Source organism: Colletotrichum abscissum (genome assembly GCF_030869225.1).
Source record: "Colletotrichum abscissum strain IMI 504890 chromosome Unknown Scaffold_7.1, whole genome shotgun sequence".
In the NCBI taxonomy this organism is placed as follows: Eukaryota; Fungi; Ascomycota; class Sordariomycetes; order Glomerellales; family Glomerellaceae; genus Colletotrichum; species Colletotrichum abscissum.
This window is the reverse complement of record NW_026850514.1, coordinates 362,187-382,474: the sequence shown is the minus strand read 5'-3', so window position 1 is coordinate 382,474 and position 20,288 is coordinate 362,187. Positions and strand designations below refer to the sequence as shown.

Here is a 20,288-nt window from a genome sequence, read left to right as displayed (position 1 = left end):
AACTCTGGCTTCTCCAAGCAGAAAACGGACTGAAACTCACTTGTCAGTATTCCCCGTATAAGTCTTCAACTTGTGACGAGTTCGATCTTGACTGTCGCCACAGAACCGCTTTGCAATCCGGCTTATCAATCAACTTCACCTCACTTGGCCTCACCCCATCGCCGGTGCCGGACCTAAAGGCAACTCATCCATCTCATTTACACGCCTTCAACTTTCACTATAACCGATAGGATCTGACTGCACATCACTCGCAATCCTCCCCGGACCTCCAGACACCACTCATCTCACGAGCAAACCACAGCGCGCACACAAAGATGGCCCCCTCCCTGGAGGCGGATCCCGACTCAGCGGTCCAAGACGTCCTCGCCAACCCCCTCAAACAGAAGCCCTCCCTCGTCGCTCCAGAACCAGAACACTGCCCGGGACCAGAATCCGCCGCCGCCGGCACAGCAGACTCCTGCGCCGGCTGCCCCAACAAGGAAATCTGCGCCGCCACCGCCGTAAAGGGCCCGGACCCGGACATACCCATCATCGCCTCCCGCCTCTCCGGCATCGCCCACAAGATCCTCGTCCTCTCGGGCAAAGGCGGCGTCGGCAAGTCCACCTTCACCACCCTCCTCGCCCACGCCTTCGCCACGAACCCCGACAGCGCCGTCGGCGTCATGGACACGGACATCTGCGGGCCCTCGATCCCCAAGATGCTCGGCGTCGAGGCCGAGACGATCCACGTCTCCGGCGCGGGCTGGTCGCCCGTCTGGGTCCTCGACAATTTGGGCGTCATGTCCATCCAGTTCATGCTGCCCGACCGCGACGCCGCCATCATCTGGCGCGGCGCCAAGAAGAACGGCCTCATCAAGCAGTTCCTCAAGGACGTCGAGTGGGGGCCCCTCGACTTCCTCCTCGTCGACACGCCCCCCGGGACCTCGGACGAGCACCTCAGCGTGAACACGTTCCTCCGCGACAGCGGCATCGACGGCGCCGTCGTCGTCACCACGCCGCAGGAGGTCTCCCTCCTCGACGTCCGCAAGGAGATTGACTTTTGCCGGAAAGCGGGCATCCGCGTTCTCGGCCTCGCGGAGAACATGGCGGGCTTCGTGTGCCCCAAGTGCACGAACCAGAGCGAGATCTTCCGCGCGACGACGGGCGGCGGGCGGGCGCTGGCCGAGGAGATGGGGGTGCCGTTTTTGGGGAGCGTGCCGCTGGACCCGCGGATCGGGATGGCGTGCGACTATGGCGAGAGCTTCTTTGATAGTTTCCCTGATAGTCCTGCGTGTTTGGCGTTTAAGGAGGTGGTGAGGAATGTGAGCAAGGAGATGGGGCTGAATGAGAAGGATGTGTTGCCCGAGGATTAGATGGGAGAGGAGGGGGCTAGACATTACTCTCCTGATCACGATTTAGACGCTACTTAACGAAAAAAATAATAAAAGATATCCATCAGCATGTTGGGAAGAAGCTGTATCGGCAAAGCACTTGTATTATGTACGCGAAACGCTGCATACTACCGTCCTGTTCTTCATCATGAACGGGGCCAAGCCTGTGGTCCCCTCTCCTTCGACTGTCTATGTAGATGCTCACTCCCCGCCTTGCAAATGTTCATGCCTCACATCATCTTTTTTCTTTTCCTTTTCTCCAAACTCATATTGGCTCTTTTACTCAGCGCCCAACTTCTCCGGTATCTCCTCCAGATCCTCAGCCTCTCGGATATCAATCACGCGAATGACCTCGCTCGTATTCCGCATCAGCTCCTTGGCGCCGGCGTAGAGCATCCGTATCTCGCTGTTACAGGTGGTAGGGAGGTAGTAAATCAGGACGTACGGGACCGACAAGCGGCCGGAGGCCTGCAGGGAAAGACAAAAGTCATCAGCCATCAGGTTTCCCCTTTCTCCTCGTCATGGATGTCTCAATGAATCCTGAACATACCAGTGTAAGCGGGTAGCTCAGCAGAATGAAGCGCGGGCTATGGTCTGGGAGGTCGTCGCTAATCTCCTCGAGTGACTTGTATACGACCTTGTCGTCGTCTTGCTTGATCTCGTGCGTGTTCTTATCAATGTAGTCTATCACAGTAGCATAAAGTCAGCATCTAGGGTATACACTTTGCTGGTCCGGCGCGCAAGGTATCCCGTCGGGGCTAGTGTTTGACATAAACGAGACATACATACAAATGACAGCTTGAGCACTGCTAGACCGCGAGGTCCCGAGGCGGAACTTGCGCAGGTGGTCCTTTGTCTCCTGGGAGAAGGTGTAGAGCCGCGATTCGGAGGCCTAGTGGTGCAAATACAGCCAGTCAGTCTGGATATTCTAGTGACAGTTGCGCTTGCGACTGGAAAGCTTGCTTACGCACCATGGTTGGTCTTCGAGGAGGGGTTGGCCAGGGAGGAGCACTTTCAAGTCTCGCTCGAGATATGCAGCGAAGGAAAGCGAGCAACGAAGTTCTCGAAAGCCCGGAGGATCGAAAAGCTGCCGTTTACAATACTGTTACGATATCCCCAAGGGTCCTTGAGGTTTATTTGGTAAGGTAGGGTAGCTTTCGTTGTCGCAAGCACTATGCACTAGAAACCGTCAGGCCGAAAGTCAAGCCACCCCTCCCCCGCCTCCGACGGAGTTGAGACCAGCGCAACGAAAGCCCCGCGCGCGCCATCTGGCTGGGGCCCCACCGAAGTGACCTCACCCATCCTCCCGCCGGACGGGAGCTTTCAAGTCGTCCAGTCCTTCCGATTATTTGCCGATGTAAGCAATGCTCTTCTTGTATACCTAAATACCTAAGGAACCTTAACTTGGGTTGTTGAGATATAGCATGTTCATTTTTTTATAGCTGGTGATACTATCTCTGGTGATTTCCTTCTATACTGCTATGTGAGGGTTCTCTGGAAATAATCAAGTCGTTGACTGTCCAACCGATTGACAGAACGCGGAAATATGTCAACAGAAAAGATAAAGCATCTTGCAGTAAGAGCTGGGAGTGGGATGAAGGTCTGGGATTTACCTATGTCTCTGATTGATCACCTCAAAGATCAATAGAAACAGCCCAATGGATAAGAACCAGTCACAGCAGTCGCGGCAGTCTTCTAGAACCCATTCATCATACCGATAATGAGAGCAAACGGTCACGTGATCTCATACACCGCAGGACCGTCCTCCGCTCACCCCGAACCGGAGCTCGGAGCCTCCAAAAGAGCTCCCGCATCTCAACACTTGATTCGTGCTTTCTGACGCCTTACTCTCGATTCCGCTCTCCTCCTCCTCCTGCCCCGGCCCGTACCCAAAGAGAGACCCTGCATCGCTCTCTTCCGCCCACTCTAATCAGCTCATGGTCCCATTGCCGTAAACCTTCCCGTTTGTCGTGACCTTTCCTCTCCTTTTACCGAAACCTTCGATTTCTTCCCAACATATGACATCATCGATTTTTGTGAGACGAAAACCCATCGGTTCGAGATAAGTTGCGTAAACAGAGTTGAGGTGCACACACACACACACACACATACTTGCACCTCATTCCGTATATACACAACACTTCACGTCGGGTATTGTTTTCTCATGTTCGCGCGACTCACCCAGCTGTCTCGGCATCTCCCCTCGGCCCAATCGATAACACAAGCCGTCAAGCCCACCGCTTTCCCAGTCTCTTCCGGCATCGCCCGCAGGAGCAGAATCATGGTTTCGGCAGACGAGCGCAACACCCGCACGATTCACACGGCGGCGTGTCTTATTATCGGAGATGAAGTCCTAGGCGGAAAGGTGAGGAGAAGTTTCGACATCGACACCACTTGGCGTCACATATTAGATGAATGGCTAACATCTCATCGTAATTCGTAGACTGTTGATGTGAGTAAACGGCACTCTGATAGGCCATCTAGACTGTCAAGTAGGCTTGTAGTGACCAACTCGTATTAACTGATCGTCATAGACCAACTCGGCTTACATGGCCAAGTGGTGCTTCTCTTTGGGCATTGTGAGTTGTTCAACATGTATTGAGTGCTTCATAGGAGTGTGGCTGATCCCGAAGGCAGAACTTGAAGAGAGTCGAAGTCATTGAAGACGATGAGAGCGAAATCGTCGAAGCCGTCAGGCGCATGAGCGATCGTTACGACTTTGTGGTAACCAGGTGCGTCCCCTCAAAATCTCAATGACACCAAGGCCCCAGCTAACATGATATTCTCAGCGGCGGAATCGGTCCAACGTAAGAAACGTGGAATCCGACCCTTGACGTGAAACTGGATGGTTGACTAGGTAATTTCACAGACACGACGACATCACATACCAGTCAATAGCAAAGGCCTTTGACCTGCCCCTCGTCCTGAACCAGGAAGCCTTCGAAAAGATGAAGAAGCTCTCCAAGCCGCACCCGGGCCAGCCAGATTTCGACTGGGACGTCGACTCGCCCGCCCTGCAGGCGAAGCTGCGCATGGTCATCCTCCCCACCGACGAGAAGCGCGACCCCAAGAAGCAATTCGTCTTCCCCCACGAGGACCTCTGGGTGCCCGTCAACGTCGTCAACGGCAACATTCACATCTTGCCGGGCGTCCCGCGACTTTGTAGGTTCCATCTTTCTGCCCGGATATGGTTCTGATCTAACATTGCTGGGAAACAGTTGAGAAGCTCCTCGACGGGCTGAAGCCAGGCATCGTGCCCCGGCTCACCGATCCCGAGGGCAAGGGCCTCTGCCGCGTGCTCATTTCTACTCCGCTCCCGGAGAGCGCCGTCGCCGGCTACCTGACGCAACTCGCGGCCAAGGTCGAGCCCAAGGGCGTCAAGGTCGGCAGCTATCCCCGGTGGGGCCAGAACGGCACCGTGACGTTGGTTGGAAGGTAAGTCATCAAACTGCGCAGAAACGTGCTCGCAGATCACAGCTGTGGATATCTCCAACATCAAAGTTCAACTTCGGATGGCTGACTTTTTTTTTCGGCTGCAGGGACCAGGCTTACATCGAGAGCATCGTGGCCGAGGTTGTCCAGGGTGTCGAAGGAAAGCGTGTAAACGCGGAGGGTGAGGATGATACCCAGGGCGAAGCAGGGAAAGATCTCGAATAATGTCAGCAAAACCTAAATCTCAAATCAGATAGGAATCAACCCCCACGATCCCGAAGGAAGTGGCTCCGTTGCGGCAATAATAATCTTGTTCGGGATATCCGATTGTAACTCTATCATCTGGAGTATAAAGTGTTGCGGATCAATCCTAGGATGGTGTACTTTCCGATACTGGAGCAGCCAACAGCGATTTGACCACCGTGAGATCGGTTTTCTGTGAAAAGTATTCAACCGTCCCAATATCTTTTCAATGGGATCAGCTGTCAACCTGCCAACATCATCCGCCAGCTATGAATGATGTGTTTGAGCTGTCGAACAAACTCTTCAAGAGACTTCACGATCTGACTTGTGGAGAGGCGGAGACCGCACTCGGGCACGTGGTGGAGCCCTTTCAATGGGCCACAATTTGTGACTATGGCAGAGGCTCTCAGTAGAGATATCGCACGAATCCTACATGGCCTGATTCGCAGACACACACAAATCGATGCGTGTGCATAATCAATCCCATCACTTCAGCCGCGAGCCTGCGACCAACAGCCAACCCGCGATGCGAGGCGAATGCAGCTAGAGAGTATTCGTGAATTGCAGGCATCCTAACTCGAATAAACCAAGAGATCGTTGTTGGACCCATGTCGGACGGAGACGATGGCGGATTGCGCTGCTGCAGGCCAGGGGTGGATCGAAATGATCCTCCAGGGCTTCTAGAATGACAAGCTTCTGCTGCAGCTATTCAACACACCACGGGCCTGCAGTTCTCGGATTGCTAATTACTGCGTATGATGGCGGCCCGCGAGCGAGATATGCCAGCACGGTTACCTACCGATTGGAGACTGGCTCCGTTTCGCCAGGAGATGAGCTGTGGATTGGGGCCCCGGTGCTATCTCTGACGGTGACAACGTTTGGCTACACCTCCGTCTCGTGACGGCACAATGGGGCCGTCGCTCGCGGATCCTTATCGACGACGACGACTCTTCCCCATGGCTGAGGAAACCTCTCGAGACTCCCAGCAACCACTTCGGCCACGCTATGCCTGTTGCATCGAGTCAGCCGAATGTCAAGACTCGAAAATCGATGGAAGGTCAGTTCATGCTCCACAAAAGCATGTCTGCGACTACAACCCAGTCGTCGCATTGTCGCCCTCCGGACATGGATTTGCCATCCATTAAGTGGCCTGTCCGGAACTTCATCCATCCATGTCATGTCGCACTGTGCGACTGACCGAGATTGGGATAGGTTCTCTAAAAATCTCGTGGAAATCAAATCGGTTTGATATGTCCAAGGTGAAGCACGGTCCGAGAAGAGACCATTGCTGGAGAAGATAGCCTCGCGCGGATGAAAGGACGACACGGGACTATCGCCGCCGCCTCCTGTCTAATGGCCTCATGAAGGCGATAGTGCAAGGTACTCCTGATCAGTGCCGTGCTTATCCGCCGTTCTACCCTGGTGGCCATGCTTGCAGAGGCCAAGCTTCTAGAAACCAACGTGAACCCTCGCTCGCTCGAACTCCTTTTGGACACTGGCAGGACTGGTATGGCGATATGGAAATTTGTGGCTGCGCCTAAACCTGGGGTATTGGCAGCCTGCTATCCTGGGGTATCCCCAATGTGGATTAGATACTGATGTTGATGGCCACCGAGCATCTCTCCAGTTGTTTGAGCAGGTATGCGCCGTGGAAAGAATATTGTTCGAAGCCCTTCAGCGTGCGATAATGGCGGCTTCCACCAGCAGATCAAAGTGACATGACTTGCATCTTTGCTTCGGCAAGTGGCTGTACATCCAACAGCCCAGACTTCAGAAAGCCAGAACCCAAAGATGCAGAGAAACATGGCCCGAGAACACCCCAGCTGCCTCCACTTGAAGGCATGGAAACACGCGGAGGGACGAAGAAAAAGCGATCTGAGCGCAATGTCGCCAGAGATCAACCAAGTTGACGGTGGTGTTTGTGGAAAGATGATCGGCGCTGTCTTGCCAAGTTGCTGGTCGGGCCATGCAAGCTCGGGCGGCGCAAGAGCCAGTATGAGTTTGGGCCGGTGCGAATACCGCGACTACTCATGCGCTATGGCCTTGAAGCGTTACCGGTCAACGAATCAAAGCTGCCTCGCGCCAGAGCCACCAGTCGCTACAGCCTACCAAGCACTGCCAGGGGAAGGATTCTCTGTCTCTCGATCATCAAGGAGTATGTCGTGGACTGGTCGCTCTCTGTGCGTTGCATGGTCAAGACTCGTGAGATCTGACGTGGGCCACGCAACGTGCCTGGCGGTTGTCTGACTAGAGGAGGAGTCAAGTCAAGGCGTTGAGTTATGGCAGAAGCAAGTAAGCCAAAGTTCAGATGTCAGGGCTAGGCGTCTTGGCTCAAACCCGGGATGCAAGGGATGTAGGTAGAAGCAACATCGTTTCGGTCCGTAGTTTTGGGTGTGGTTGCGGCTAAAGTTTAGTTATATCGATGTCGGATTCCATGGCATTGAGAAGCTTCAGAATGCTTTGGACAGATGCACGCTCGACCCATTCTGTCATAATGACAGAACCTCTCTAGCGACTTTGAAGGCTGGGGTGCAGTAGTCCCAGTTGCGCCGTAGAAACGGGAAGCTTGAGGGGTTCAAATCGAGCGCTGACTGTAGTCTGGCCCCAGTACGGCTTCATTGCTCAAAGTGCTCCGTACGAAGTCGGACAGGGGGTGGATCGTAACCATTGGCCCCTCATCTCTTCTTCACTGAGGACGGCGTTCCGTATTCAACAAACCTTTGCTGCGAGGTGCCGTGCTGAAGTATTGGACGTAAAGTTGAGCATGTTGTTCGAGCTGGCTGAACGATACTGATCAGGACAGTTGACTCATTGAGCTCTGATGTCTGCAAGTGTGGCGCAAATCCTCTCAGTACGTAAGATACGATCATGATCTGTTGGTCTGTTTCGACGAAAGATCTTTGATGAACGTGATTCCCCTCGCGCTCCTGTTTGAGTTCTCGGGTGTCACCATTACCGCGAGGTGGTCGTCTTTCTCGGTCTACGTTGGCAAGGGTTTAACTGCAGTAGTACTGCGTAGTCTGGCACCTGGTAAATGCGCGTGTACCGTTGTACGTGGATCTGCAATGGCTTGCTGAAGCAAAGCCGCATGAGGTGGGCCTTTGTATCCGTTGACTATGGCTGCGTTCAACCCCTGGCAGGCATACGTACATCGTGGTGGCAAGGGGTTCACAACGTCGGTTGAGAATTGCCGGATTGTGACATGGTGTCCAGCACGTTTTCCCAGGGTCCTGTATCTCGACAACATGTCCATATGCGTATGAAGTGATCAGCGCCGGCTGGTAACTTCAGACGATGTCGTGTAAGCTCAGGTGAGAACAGCCAAGATGCCATTCTACATTCCAGCGCGTCGTCCCTTACTGCTGTCATGCGTAGGTGAGGGCGTCTTTGATGGATATCTTGGGGTGACGGGTGCGGTGGAAGGGAGCATGTGCTGGGAACTCTCACGGATTCTCCGTGACCTCCGGGCCGAAGTTTAGTTTGGAATGGGATTTGTGCAAGTTGAGCTGAGCCAGCCTTTGCGCCACGAACTGGCATAGAGATTGATCGATCGCTATCAGGCTGCTAGGCTATACATGTGCGGAGCAACATGATCGTTCTTTCAAGAGCGGGCTATACGACGAAGATTCACGTGGACGTGGAGACCCCGAAGAGGCTCAAGTCGGCGCGAGGCGCTGCCGCAAACAGACAGGCTCGTAATTACCTAGTGGAGAGAGTTTAGGAGGCGGCGACTTCGCTTTTGTCGCGTATGCTCAGCGCCTGGGTCATGGTGAGGCGTCGGAGACTGCAGCCTGCAGGCAGCTCACCAATTGTTGTTGCATTGGATGGGCAGGCTTTTGAAAGGTGTTAAATAAGGTTTGGGTGCAAGCAAGTGAAAGAGGTTATTCGCAGATATTCGGGCGATGTTGGACAACGGGAACCGTAACAAAATGGAATAAATGTACGTATCTGGATGTTGACCACTAATTATCAGCTGGCTCGATGGATCTCATTCAACCTCGGATCAGCAAAGAAGGTCGTCCGAGTCGGGTTCTAGACCGCAAAACCAGTATCGTACGCAGGTAAAGTGAGGGAAGGCCTCTCTGTAAGGTTGTTCAAAGTGCAGAGTCTATCAAGCGGATACGGAATACGGAGGGCGTAAGAGGTGCAAGGCTGGAGACATGGCATTGCACCTGCCGTCCAACATACGAATCCTCCCATCCTTCGTACCTGCCTGGTGTCGTAAGAATTCGTACAGTGCGGAGTCAAACAGTAAAACATCAGGAAAGCCCACGTGGTCAAAGCTCTCTGCTCGCTGGAAGGAAGGAACCACTCACGCCTCGCCCTCTTTAACTACATACGGCCTCGTCTCCAAGGAAGCTCACTTTGAAGCTCATTTCAGATATGACGACGAGACGGGACGGAACGGAGACATCACAACTTGAACGCATCCCATGTTGACCATGGACTGAAGGATACGCATCAACTTCTTGTCACCAGACGCATGGCTAGGGGTCGTTCCAAAGTGATAGATTGTCTTGAAATGTGTGAGTGCATTGGTAAGACCTAGGTGTATGTCTTGGTCCTACGCGTCACCATCGGCCGCAGCAAGCCGCGGACACAGTCGACTTGAGCATCTTGACAATTCTTGGATGAGGTCTCTTTCCTGTTCATCTATCTTATTGAGGGTAAGACTGTAGCAGGCTTCCCGCCATATGGCAAGGCAGAGCGCGTAACGGTGACAAGGAGTCTAATCGCTAACGACCAAATCCATACTACGTACAATGGTACACAGGTATGTAAGGAGGTAGACTCTACTATAACCTATCCTGCCGTGTTCTGCGCCGTATTATTACTGTAATCAGAAGTGTGGAGCTGTCGAACCGCAAGATGCGATACGTCCTCTCACATCGGGCTTTCTGCTCTGATGAGGTGACCGAACAACCGGGGCTTATATCCGGACATTGTATTAGGCAATACGACATGGCACCACAACGGGAGCGGTGAAGAGACCGATGATTGCGTACCTCATTCGTTCAGAGCAATCCATGCTCTTATTGACTCGGAGAGGTTGGACTGCACTCATTTCTGATAACAAAAAGATATTTGTCTGCTGGTTTCCCATCTAGCTTTTTTCGTGGAGACGGTGACTGAAGTATTTCCTGAATGCGATCTTGATAGATTACATAAGGAAAAGAAAACTTCGAGCTTGACGCTTAAGTGCATCTCTACCCCACCTTTCCCTCTGGTTCTTGCCCCTGTCAGCACTTGGGAATTGCCGCTGGGGGGGTCACTCACTCGCATTTGCAGCTGTTCCTTCCTTTCCCCTGTCTGATAGATACGCAGTACGTACCGTTTCCTCCTGGTGCCTGAGGTGGGACCCCCCATCTCGCTCCCACTCGCTTCCCACAGTTCCACTCTCGCTCGCACGAACCATACACGACGCCACCCCTCTTTTTTCTTTCCCTTTGGTCCACTCACCAATTTATTCCATCGTTTCTGCGCGTCTTCTCCCCCCTTGCGCTCCATCAATGGTCCTCCCACCCTCGGCCGCTTTGCTGCTTTGTGGGCATCTGCAGGCGTCTGCACCAGGCCTCTTTTTTATGGTTCCAAGGGACACCCCTGCTGCATCCAACGCTACTGCACCAGAAGGTCGCCGCGATAAACTCCCACTTGCAAGTCCCTCTTTCCCATCCCCGGTCAAATCTCACCTTCACTCGAGCCCTCGGTATCGTCTAATTTTTCTGTCAATTCCCTTTGTCTGATGGGATTGTTCACCTTTGCCGCTGTTTCCATACCCAGCGCAGTGCGACCAATGGAGGCATGTCTTGAATAGCATCACTATCAACTCTCATTGCGACCCCAGGTTCTTGTAAATGATTTGTAGTGATCTTCTCCTATCCTTCCAGATGGGCCCCATAGAATCATTCAAGTGATTGGTAATGGGAGGCGCCTCGCTCGCAAATAGCGCTTCCACGTCGTTATCGATCTGCTTCCACCTGGCCCGACATGAGCTTCGTGTATCCGTAGCGCACGTCGCGTACCTCAAAGTTCGCACAAGGCATGGGCGGACGGAGGCAGTGTGAGCGACGTTGGTGAGGGTGTGTGCCTGTGCCTTCTTCGATTCAAGTCTTCCAGGTCGTCGTCAAATCATGGACCCAGCGCTAAACCCCAAACTGGTGCCAGCCAACCGTTCTTGTCCACTGCGGAATAGAGGGGCGACGAACCAGACACAAGATATCGAGATGTCTTGGCTTACCTTAGATACATGGCATTGTCGACCGCGCGATCTCATCGAAAGAGCGCCTGGTGTGACAGAAGCCGCGCGCATTGGGTCCCTCGTCTCATGAGAAGGGGGGGGTACACTTGGAAAGAGTCTAAGAGACGAAGAACAAGTGCGTGACGGACGGCAAAAAAGGACCTGGCTAGACCTGGTGGCACGCCCGTGTCGACTTGGCCGGGCACGGCAGACGAGACAAGGCCGGCGGAGGGCAACATGGGCAAGCAGTCCTGGTGTCCCGTACCTTGCTGTGAGCCTCGAAGTGACCAAAGCAGACGGAACCAGACGTGCTCACTGCTTAGGACTTGGATGGAATGGAATCTTTACAACCACACCCTGGCCAACCCAAGCCAGGCTTCACCTCGTTCTCTCACTCACTTCTCACCTCTCCCGTCACCTCTAATTCCGTCCCAATGTGTGAAAGAGACTGAGAGATGAAGAGAGAGTGTGTGGCATGCCCCCCCCCCCCCCCCCCCCCCCCGACCAGAGGGCACCCCCTTTCTCCCATACCACCTTCTGACCTCTCTTTCAGGGGGGCGGGATAGGGAAGGAACCACCCCGCCCCCTACCCCTCATATCCCGCCCAAATGTGGAAAAGGCTGTGAGAAGGAAGAGAAGGGGGGGGGGGGGGCCCCCCCCCCCCCCCCCCCAGTGCGATGAAAGAGGCACTTTACTGTCTGCCCTAAAGTTACGTACCGTTTCTGGACGAAGGTGGATGAACGGATACAGCACCTTCCCTGCCCTGCTCGTCTGGCAGTGGGAGAATGGAGGTGAGTGTGGAAGGAGCCCAGAGGGAAGACGGAAAAAAAAAAAAAAAAAGGCAAGGCGCGGGAAAGAGCGAAGGGGAGCTGGGAGGGAGTGGACACGAGAAGGCAGGGACGGCAGGGAAGGCCGATGTAAGGAAAGATACAACGTGTGGAGTGAGTGGGTGTACTGCGATTTCCGCTGTGCAGCAGCTGCAAGAGCAGGTACCCCGGTATGCTTAATCAGTACCTCAGCTTCGTACCTTACCTTCCGTACCTTCCCTTCCTCCTGTCTACCTAAGCACCTAGGTAGGAACCTTAGCAGGAGAACAGAGCAGAGAGCAGAGCAGGAGCACACACACGCACCCGCACCTGCCCCAGCACACATACCTAGCACCCAGCAGCTGCGCCAGGAGGCAGGAGCAGAGGCAAGGTGCAGGCAGGTCCTTCCTTCCCTACTACTGGACCGACCCGTTCCCCCATCTCCACATTTTGCCAAAAAGCCCCCCCTTAGCAACAACGAAACACCACCCCATTTGTGCCCATTCTCTCATTCTCCTTCTCGAAAGACTGTCTGCTGTCAGTCCCGGATTTCTGCCATCTACCTCGTCGTTTCACCTTTAAACTTCGCAATCCGGCCTGTGCCGTACCAGATCCAGATTTCCACCCGTCGTTTCGCTCGCTGTCAAACCACTCCTTTCAATCCCACCCTCACGCTCACGCACCTCGCCAAAATCAACCTCGCTGAGCCCTTTCCGAATCCGTCGAGACGCCAATCGCCCGGCTGCTCCTGACTGTTTCCCGGATCTCGCCCGTATCTTCACCTCAACAGCAGTTGCTTCAAGCCATCAACATTGCGCGCGAACAAGACCTGTCGAGATTTCAACCATCAATCAACACATCATCACAGCACAATGGCGTCCAAGGTTCGTCGTCTCCCTCGCCTTCGCTCTCGTCCTCGTCCTCGTCCTCGCATCGTCGCGCGACGTTCCACTCTTCGATCCTTGTCTCGTCTCCGTCGCTTCCATCAACGCATTGCTAACCCGTCATTCATTCGCAGTTCTTGAGAGAGTACAAGCTGGTCGTCGTCGGTGGCGGTGGTGTCGGTAAATCTTGCTTGACCATTCAATTGATCCAGAGCCATTTCGTCGACGAGTATGACCCAACGATTGAAGGTACGCTGCCTCGATAATAATCAAATTTCCTACTGCTGGTCGATGCGACCGCGAATCAATCGCTCAAATTAACCTGGTTCTTCTCAACTACAGATTCCTACCGCAAGCAGTGCGTTATTGACGAGGAAGTTGCCCTGCTCGATGTTCTCGACACCGCCGGTCAGGAAGAGTACTCCGCCATGCGCGAGCAGTACATGAGAACGGGAGAGGGATTCCTGCTCGTCTACTCCATCACCTCGCGCCAGAGCTTCGAAGAAATCACCACATTCCAGCAGCAGATTCTGAGAGTCAAGGACAAGGACTACTTCCCCATGGTTGTCGTCGGCAATAAGTGCGATTTGGAGGGCGAGAGAGAAGTCACACGACAAGGTATGTTTTTTTATTTATTTGCTGCGCCGCATTGCTGCATGATCGTGCCTCCAATATATAGGCCTCTTGTCTGATGGTTGATTTAATCGATTGAATTGATGACTGATACGTTTCTCACAGAGGGAGAGGCTCTTGCCAAGTCATTCGGATGTAAGTTCATCGAGACATCAGCCAAGTCTCGTATCAACGTCGACAAGGCTTTCTATGATATTGTCCGCGAAATCCGTCGATACAACCGAGAGATGCAGGGCTACTCTACCGGCAGCGGTGGCGCCTCTGGCATCAACGGACCCCCGAAGCCCATGGACGTTGAGGGCGGTGAGCAAGAGGCAGGCTGCTGCTCCAAGTGCGTAATAATGTGAGCGGTCTTTTTTCGACTTCGACCTGGAGAAAGAGAGAGCGCGCGCACAATGGGGAGAGAGAGCGAGAGAGCAAGAGGGAGGGGTTGTGGCAGACCAAGCGGCTAGAGAGTCGTGAGATACCTTGAGCCTTGACTGGGCTGGTGGATGCCGCTGGTTGTTGCTGAGCGCACGGTTTCTTCCCCGTCTGGACTTTTGAACAGGTCCAAGCAGGCCCAGCAAATGTCGTTTGGAGAAAGACATGTTGACGTGGGGAACCAATGATCAAAATCTTGTTTGTGCTGCATCGGACGGGGAGTCGGGTTCTGACTTGCTGCACTTTTTGGAACTTGTTCTTTTCAGGGCAACTTCATGGACATGGTCATCGCACACGATTGTACGTGGCAGGGGACAAGAGAAGAGAGTCCTGTTCACAAGGCTGTCTGGCAGTATCCTCATCGTGTGGTGCGGCGGCAGAGAAGAATGGGTTGCAGACTGGCTGGTCTGTCAGCCAGAGACTGTTGGCCGCAAGACCTTGTGGAGGGTGGACTCGAGATTCTTTACTACACACACTGGGAGGGTTATTTGAGACCAAACATCGGCTTGTCTCTGTCTCTTCTTTATATCGGTACTCCTTTTTTTCTTTTCATACTGTAATTTCTTCTTTCTTCTGAGACACCGCAAGGTCTTTCTGAGGTCAGAGTCAGTCGCCAAGTCATACAGATTCCCTTTACGTCAGTTCATCTGAGATGTGATATCCTGCCCTCAATGTGATTTTTAACGGTTGAGCTGTAGTTGTGTGAGGGTTTGTCTACTCAGGCTTAGCGTTTTTTCGCACTCATGGTTGTTGTTCAAGATGCTACTGCAACGTTTTACGACTTGTGATACCTCAAGATGTTGTGGCTGATGATGAAACGAGGTTATCTAGGAACAGGCTAGTCTGCTTGCTCAAGAAACCGAGTGACGGTAAACAGGTGAGCTTGAATGTGGTTATTTGGATTGATGGATCACAAAGAGAAGACAGATCTCTGTCGGTAAGCGTTCCACCTTCCGAATTTCCGATGCCAATGGAATAAGAAACTCCCAATATCTTAGTTCATCGCTAACATGTCACTACATTAGGGCACAAAATCACAACCCGGAGCATATGCAACTTGCTTATGACATCCCTCAACAAGTTGCCCCTCGCGACTGCAACCCACCACGGAATACATAGCCCGAGGCCCTGAGCCGCCCTGTTGCCCCATGGGCCATGGCTCCTATCACCTTACATCACCTTAGACATGCAGATGCGAGTCGCTCAGAAACATCGCAGCCATCCCTCAAGTCTCAACGGTGTGCCTCTACGTTCACTCGGCCAACATCTCACGGCCCGGAGCGGAAACGTCAGAATCCGAACATTTTCTTCTTCTCTACATCAAACGAAACACCTGTAATGCGCCATGTATGCTCCACCGCTACCGTGGTATCGACCCAACCGCATTTCTATCCGAATCCAAAGCCAAATCGGAGCAAGATACCGCCAACCAGTACTCCTCCTTCACTGTACCCAGCTTTCCTCCATGAGACATCCAGGGCCATATTCGCCTAATCAGGCGTCCCATTCTATGTCCTGCATAGGCGCCTGCAGCCACGGCTCCGAGTAGAGGGAAACCGGATGACACCCGCCAATCCACTCCTCGACGCCCGGAACGAGCTCCTTCGGGCCGTTCACGCAGACGATGCCCTCACAATTCAGGCACACGTACAACACATCATCCATTATCCCGTTCTCCGACTCCGCCATGCTCCTGGCGAGATGGCCACCCTGCTTACAAAACAAACACATGTCCGGTCCAAAGTTGGTAATCGCCCACTCGATCACCATGGACACCTGAATCATGAGCCGCTGCGCGAGCTGGTACCGGTGATGCGAGCACAGCCGCCGGCCGAGCAGCTTCCTGGCGCAGAGGCAACCAGTCACGGGGTGCAGCGGGTTCGCGAGCTGACCGTAGGGCATCCTGCCGCCGAACCGCACGTCGGCCTGGCGCGTGTGGGTGCACCCGCCGCAGGCGTAGTTGCGCATGTTGAGGAACTCCATGCGCGTCAGGGGTTGCGGGCCCTCGAAGAGGTGCTTCTTGGAGGTCAGGTCGCAGCACTCGCAGACGACGTGCGGTTTAGGCTGCGCGGCGGCGTGTTCTAGGTTTTCGCAGTGGGCGCCGTCGGGGACGTGGGCGTTGCAGATGTTACCCGGTGCGCCGGGCTTGACCTCCTCGCAGGGCTGGTTGTCTGGTTGGGCGCCGTTTAGGAGGGAGGCGTCGGGTATGTCGTGGAAGACGTCGTTGGCCGGGCGTTTCCATCGCGCGAGAGCGGCGCGGAGTTGGGGTTCGTAGGGGCCCGGGTTCCATGTTGGCGGTCCTGGTGGCTCGCGGGGCGTTTCGGCCGCGTCTTGGTCTGTGAGTTCGAGGATGACGAGGGCGGGAGGGCCGATGCGGGCGGCGGCGGGGGTTTCGGCTACTTCGGGGGGTTGGAAGTTGCGGAGCTCGATGGGCACGAAGCGGCCGTCTCGGGCTAGTTGGGCCATGAAGTCACAGATTCCGCGGGCGAGATCGGATTGTTCGCGTTGGGGGTCGACTTCGAGCTGTGGGTGAATGAGGACCGGCTGTGCCTCTGTCATTTGGACCAGGTTTTCGGGGTTTATATCGTACCCATTGCCCATCATGTACTGGACATCACCCTGGTTCTGCGCCTGGCCTTCGAACAGAGGTAGTTGGGCGTTTTGGTTTGGGCCGGCTTGGTTGTTGCTTGCGTTGTAGCCGCTTACCCAGTCGGAGAACCCTCCGCCCGTCTGATTTGCCGCGACGGCCGCGTTGTTGTCGCCGTACATCATGTTGTTGTGTTGGCCACGGATGTGGCCTTGGTTGCCGTAGGGGAAGCCCGGGTCGTGGTACGCCATTGGATCGGGCGGTGCGGCGAAACCTTGCTGTCCGGCCGCCGCCATGGGCCGCGGCAGTGGGGCCACGCCGCAGCCGCCGGGCCCGTTGCCGACGACACCTCCGAACTGACGTGGGTTCTGTTGCGCCGCCATGGGAGCATTTCCAACTTTGAGGGGACCAGGACCCGGAGCATTAGCCGGGTTGGCACCGGCAGCGACGGCGGCAGCTGCAACGGCAGCCGCAGCTGCTGCAGGGTCCGTCATAACCGCGTACCTCGGTCTGTTTGGCCCGAGGAGATTCTGCTCTAAACACAACGTCCGATCATCGTCAATACCCTTGGGGCCGTACCCGAGAGCCATGTAATACTCTGGCTGCTCCACGCCATCCGTTCCGTTGCGTCTAACCAATTCCTTGTTCATCACCCACGAATCGCAGTCCGCCCCCGCTCTGTCGTTCACGCACCTATCACACGGCCGCTTCCGATCGCAGCTATACCCCTTCTCACGACACCGCCGGCATCCGTTAAACTTCATACCCTTGCCGTTGGCAGTGCACTTCGTCCATCCAGACCACCCGATCCTCTTCTTATCGATCCAAGGCAGTTGCCGCGACGGGTGCCGGCTCCCGTTCCCGGGCGTCTCGCACACCAGGCCCCACGAGGTACACCGCACGCACGCAAAGTCTTCCTCGTCGGTGAGGGACCGGCACATGGCTTGGTTCGTCGCGCAGTTGGTGCACCGGTGCCTGCCATCTCGGAGCTTGGTCCCCTTGTCGTAGACAATCTTGTCCCCGTCCCCGGGGGCCCACGTGTACGGCGTATCGTATGTGGCCGCCGTCCAGGGGTCCACGCACGGTATGTTCTTCTCGACGCACGACGTGCACTTGTACTCCCTCAGCCGGAAGTCCCGGATCCAGGAACACGGCTTCGTCTTGCCGGGCTGACACCCCTGACACATCTGCCGCCACCACGGCCGCCGACCCGCGGGAACGGTGCCGTCTCCGGGCATAGGCCGGTTCCACATCACCTCCGCCGGCTGATCCACGTCCGGCTTCTCGCCGCTCACCTTCTGCTCGTCGTACACCCGACATAGCGCCTGGTCATTCTTACACGGCGTACACCCAATCTTGACCCGGTCGTCGATATCGCACAGCACGATCCGCCCGCTGCCCTGGTGCGTCTTGCACCGCTCGCAGACGCTCGAGCTCGTCTCGGTGATCGGGTACGACGGCCGGGAATTGGCGAAGCGCTTCTGCCAGTGTTCCCGGCCGAGGACTTTGCAGATGTGGTTCGGGTCGACGAGGGCGCGGTAGCGGGTGCAGCGGTGGCACTCAATCTGGTTGGCGAGGTCGACGTTGCAGCCCTGGTTCTCGTGGGGGCGGGCGCGGCAGTGGTCGCACGTGTTGTCGATGGGGTTGTGCTGGCCGACCTGGGGGGAGTGCGTGATGCGCATGAGGGGCGGTTGCCATGGGGTTTGCTGGAGTTTGGGTCTTTTTGGTGCTCTTTGTCCTTCATCTTGGTCTTCCTCGTCGAGGTGTTTGCGGGGCCGTCCGCGCTTTGCTGGCTGGGATGGGCCCGCGGGACGGGGCTGAGCCTGGTCTCGGGGCTGGTATGGATTGGCCCAGCGGAGCGGTTGGTTGTTGTTTCGATGGCTGTTATTCTGGTGGTTGTTAGGGTCCACGAACTGCGCCGGCGGCGGGTTGAAGTTCTGGTTCGGCATCATGTTCGACACCGGTAACTGGGCTTGCTGTTGGCCCATCTGAGGAGGCACCGCATTCGATGGTCCCGCCTGGACAGGCACGTTGAAGCCGTTGTTTGGCAAAGCCGGGATCCGCGGGACGGTATTGTCCCATCCGGGCCCGAAATCACGGTCATGTGGCTGCTGTTGTTGCTGCTCCGGTGGCTGTCGGCTTGAGGAGCCATTGTTTGACCTTGGTGGCATTCTCTTTGGTGAAGGAATTTTCTCAAGAAGTTTTGAGCAGCTTTGATCCCAAGTGGGCTCACTTGATGTAAGTCAGCTCGTGAAGATCCGAAGAGAGTGTTGTCTGTACTTGAGATGAGGTACGTCTTGCAGAGACTTGTTTCCGGACGAATTGCGAGAGTTTCTACCGAAAATTGTACAATCTCTGTTTCATTTATGTGGATGTGTCTTTGCATTTATTTCTTGTCTTCTGTCTTCCGGGGTTTAGCATAATCTGCCATCCCCCCTCTCGTTGAGGACAAAGAAGAGAGCCATTCGCAAGTCTCCCTTGCCAGCGATTTTCTTGCAGTCCCTTGTTGTTGCCGAGGCAGCTTGGGAATCATTGAGAAGCGCTTTGTGCTAATCTAGGCTCGAATCCATCTTTCTTCCTAAAGTCACAATAGTCTCTCTTCACAATTGTTCGAATGAGTCGAAAAAAACGACGCATTCGGACCGAGAGACTTCTTTGGTTCTGCGTTGAGGAACAACCGCCCCCAAGCCGATTCCCTCCACATCTTCTCTTATTTCCATGCTCCTGTCGTGGGCAGTGCATACTTAGATCGGTACTACCCGTCACGGCGAGTATTCGAATATTCGAGCTCGAATTGCCAGCACTCAGGAGAAATACCAGTGGAGCATGTGAAAGAAGAAAACACGGCACCAAAGTCGTTCGCAACCCGTAAGGCAACCTGCGAGGCGACGACTGGGGGCTGAGTCGATTGCCTAGGGTCAATGCAAGCTGCGGTCATATTAAGCCACCCATATTACACGGAAAGGAGCGAATGCTATCTCATTGGGACGATCAGCACTGTAGCGCAGGAGATGTGCTGCAGTCGCCACATGTGTGGTGCTTGGCAGTGGTGACCATCTTGCTGACCGCAGCCATGGCCCATCGCTCATAACCCCGCCGTCCCTCGGTTTCCAGACCTATGTATGCCTGAGTTTTGACAAAGCACCAACTTTTGCAACATGGAGGTAGTTTCCGCAGCCGCCAGCGTCGCGGGCCTGCTGTCTGTCGTTGGCCATGTCCTCAGTGGGCTTGTCAAGCTCAATGCCTTTATCTAGGACTTGAAGGAAGCAGATGCACGTGCGCAACGGCTGACTCTGGAAGCTCAAATTCTCTCGCAGACAATAACTGACTTCAAGTCTCTGCTCAACACGTTGGACGAAAAGGCGCTGGATAAAAACCAAGTCTTTTGGGTCCAGCACTTTGCCAATCTCTCTTCCCGTCTCGAGGATTGCGATCAGGATTTGAATACCTGGACCAAATCTTACCGACCCGGAGATGGGCCATCTTCAAAGCGCCAAAAAATAATCGAGGGAATATCAAACAAGAGAAGCCGGGAGATTTCTGAGATGGAGTCTAAGTTGGCGCGTCATCGGTCGCAGATTGTTCTTAACATGAGCACTATCAATGGGTGAGCTAGATCTGCCGTACGCAAATGAAATTTTGAAGCTAAGCTATCCTGTTTCAGATGGATGTCTC

The 20,288-nt window shown here is 54.7% G+C and overlaps 6 protein-coding genes across 6 annotated transcripts, besides 1 other annotated feature; 3 read left to right on the top strand and 3 right to left on the bottom strand.

Moving 5' to 3' along the window:
* Nucleotides 1-314: 314 nt before the first annotated feature.
* Nucleotides 315-1,352, top strand: CABS01_03638 (uncharacterized protein; the record flags this gene model as incomplete). The annotated part of the gene is made up of 1 exon (XM_060537011.1): nt 315-1,352. One exon carries the CDS (start codon nt 315-317, stop codon nt 1,350-1,352), a length of 1,038 nt encoding a protein of 345 aa, XP_060391269.1.
* Nucleotides 1,353-1,649: 297 nt separating this feature from the next.
* CABS01_03637 (GMF family protein) lies at nt 1,650-2,344 on the bottom strand (the record flags this gene model as incomplete). The annotated part of the gene is made up of 4 exons (XM_060537010.1): nt 1,650-1,838; nt 1,921-2,054; nt 2,160-2,262; nt 2,342-2,344. 4 exons carry the CDS (start codon nt 2,342-2,344, stop codon nt 1,650-1,652), a joined length of 429 nt encoding a protein of 142 aa, XP_060391268.1.
* Nucleotides 2,345-3,534: 1,190 nt separating this feature from the next.
* On the top strand, nt 3,535-5,027 carry CABS01_03636 (molybdenum cofactor synthesis domain-containing protein; the record flags this gene model as incomplete). Its single annotated transcript, XM_060537009.1, has 8 exons — nt 3,535-3,735; nt 3,814-3,822; nt 3,905-3,949; nt 4,008-4,102; nt 4,160-4,177; nt 4,240-4,532; nt 4,589-4,805; nt 4,910-5,027. The coding sequence occupies 8 exons, from the start codon at nt 3,535-3,537 to the stop codon at nt 5,025-5,027; spliced, it is 996 nt and encodes a 331-aa protein (XP_060391267.1).
* A 6,647-nt stretch (nt 5,028-11,674) lies between these two features.
* CABS01_03635 (uncharacterized protein) lies at nt 11,675-12,435 on the bottom strand (the record flags this gene model as incomplete). The annotated part of the gene is made up of 2 exons (XM_060537008.1): nt 11,675-11,780; nt 11,954-12,435. The coding sequence occupies 2 exons, from the start codon at nt 12,433-12,435 to the stop codon at nt 11,675-11,677; spliced, it is 588 nt and encodes a 195-aa protein (XP_060391266.1).
* A 526-nt stretch (nt 12,436-12,961) lies between these two features.
* On the top strand, nt 12,962-13,953 carry CABS01_03634 (Ras family protein; the record flags this gene model as incomplete). The annotated part of the gene is made up of 4 exons (XM_060537007.1): nt 12,962-12,973; nt 13,108-13,222; nt 13,316-13,591; nt 13,712-13,953. 4 exons carry the CDS (start codon nt 12,962-12,964, stop codon nt 13,951-13,953), a joined length of 645 nt encoding a protein of 214 aa, XP_060391265.1.
* A 1,567-nt stretch (nt 13,954-15,520) lies between these two features.
* Nucleotides 15,521-18,784, bottom strand: CABS01_03633 (uncharacterized protein; the record flags this gene model as incomplete). Its single annotated transcript, XM_060537006.1, has 1 exon — nt 15,521-18,784. The coding sequence occupies one exon, from the start codon at nt 18,782-18,784 to the stop codon at nt 15,521-15,523; it is 3,264 nt and encodes a 1,087-aa protein (XP_060391264.1).
* A 1,374-nt stretch (nt 18,785-20,158) lies between these two features.
* Nucleotides 20,159-20,224: a sequence feature (Short protein (CABS01_03632, KAK1475355.1) was converted to a misc_feature.).
* The last annotated feature ends 64 nt before the right edge of the window (nt 20,225-20,288 follow it).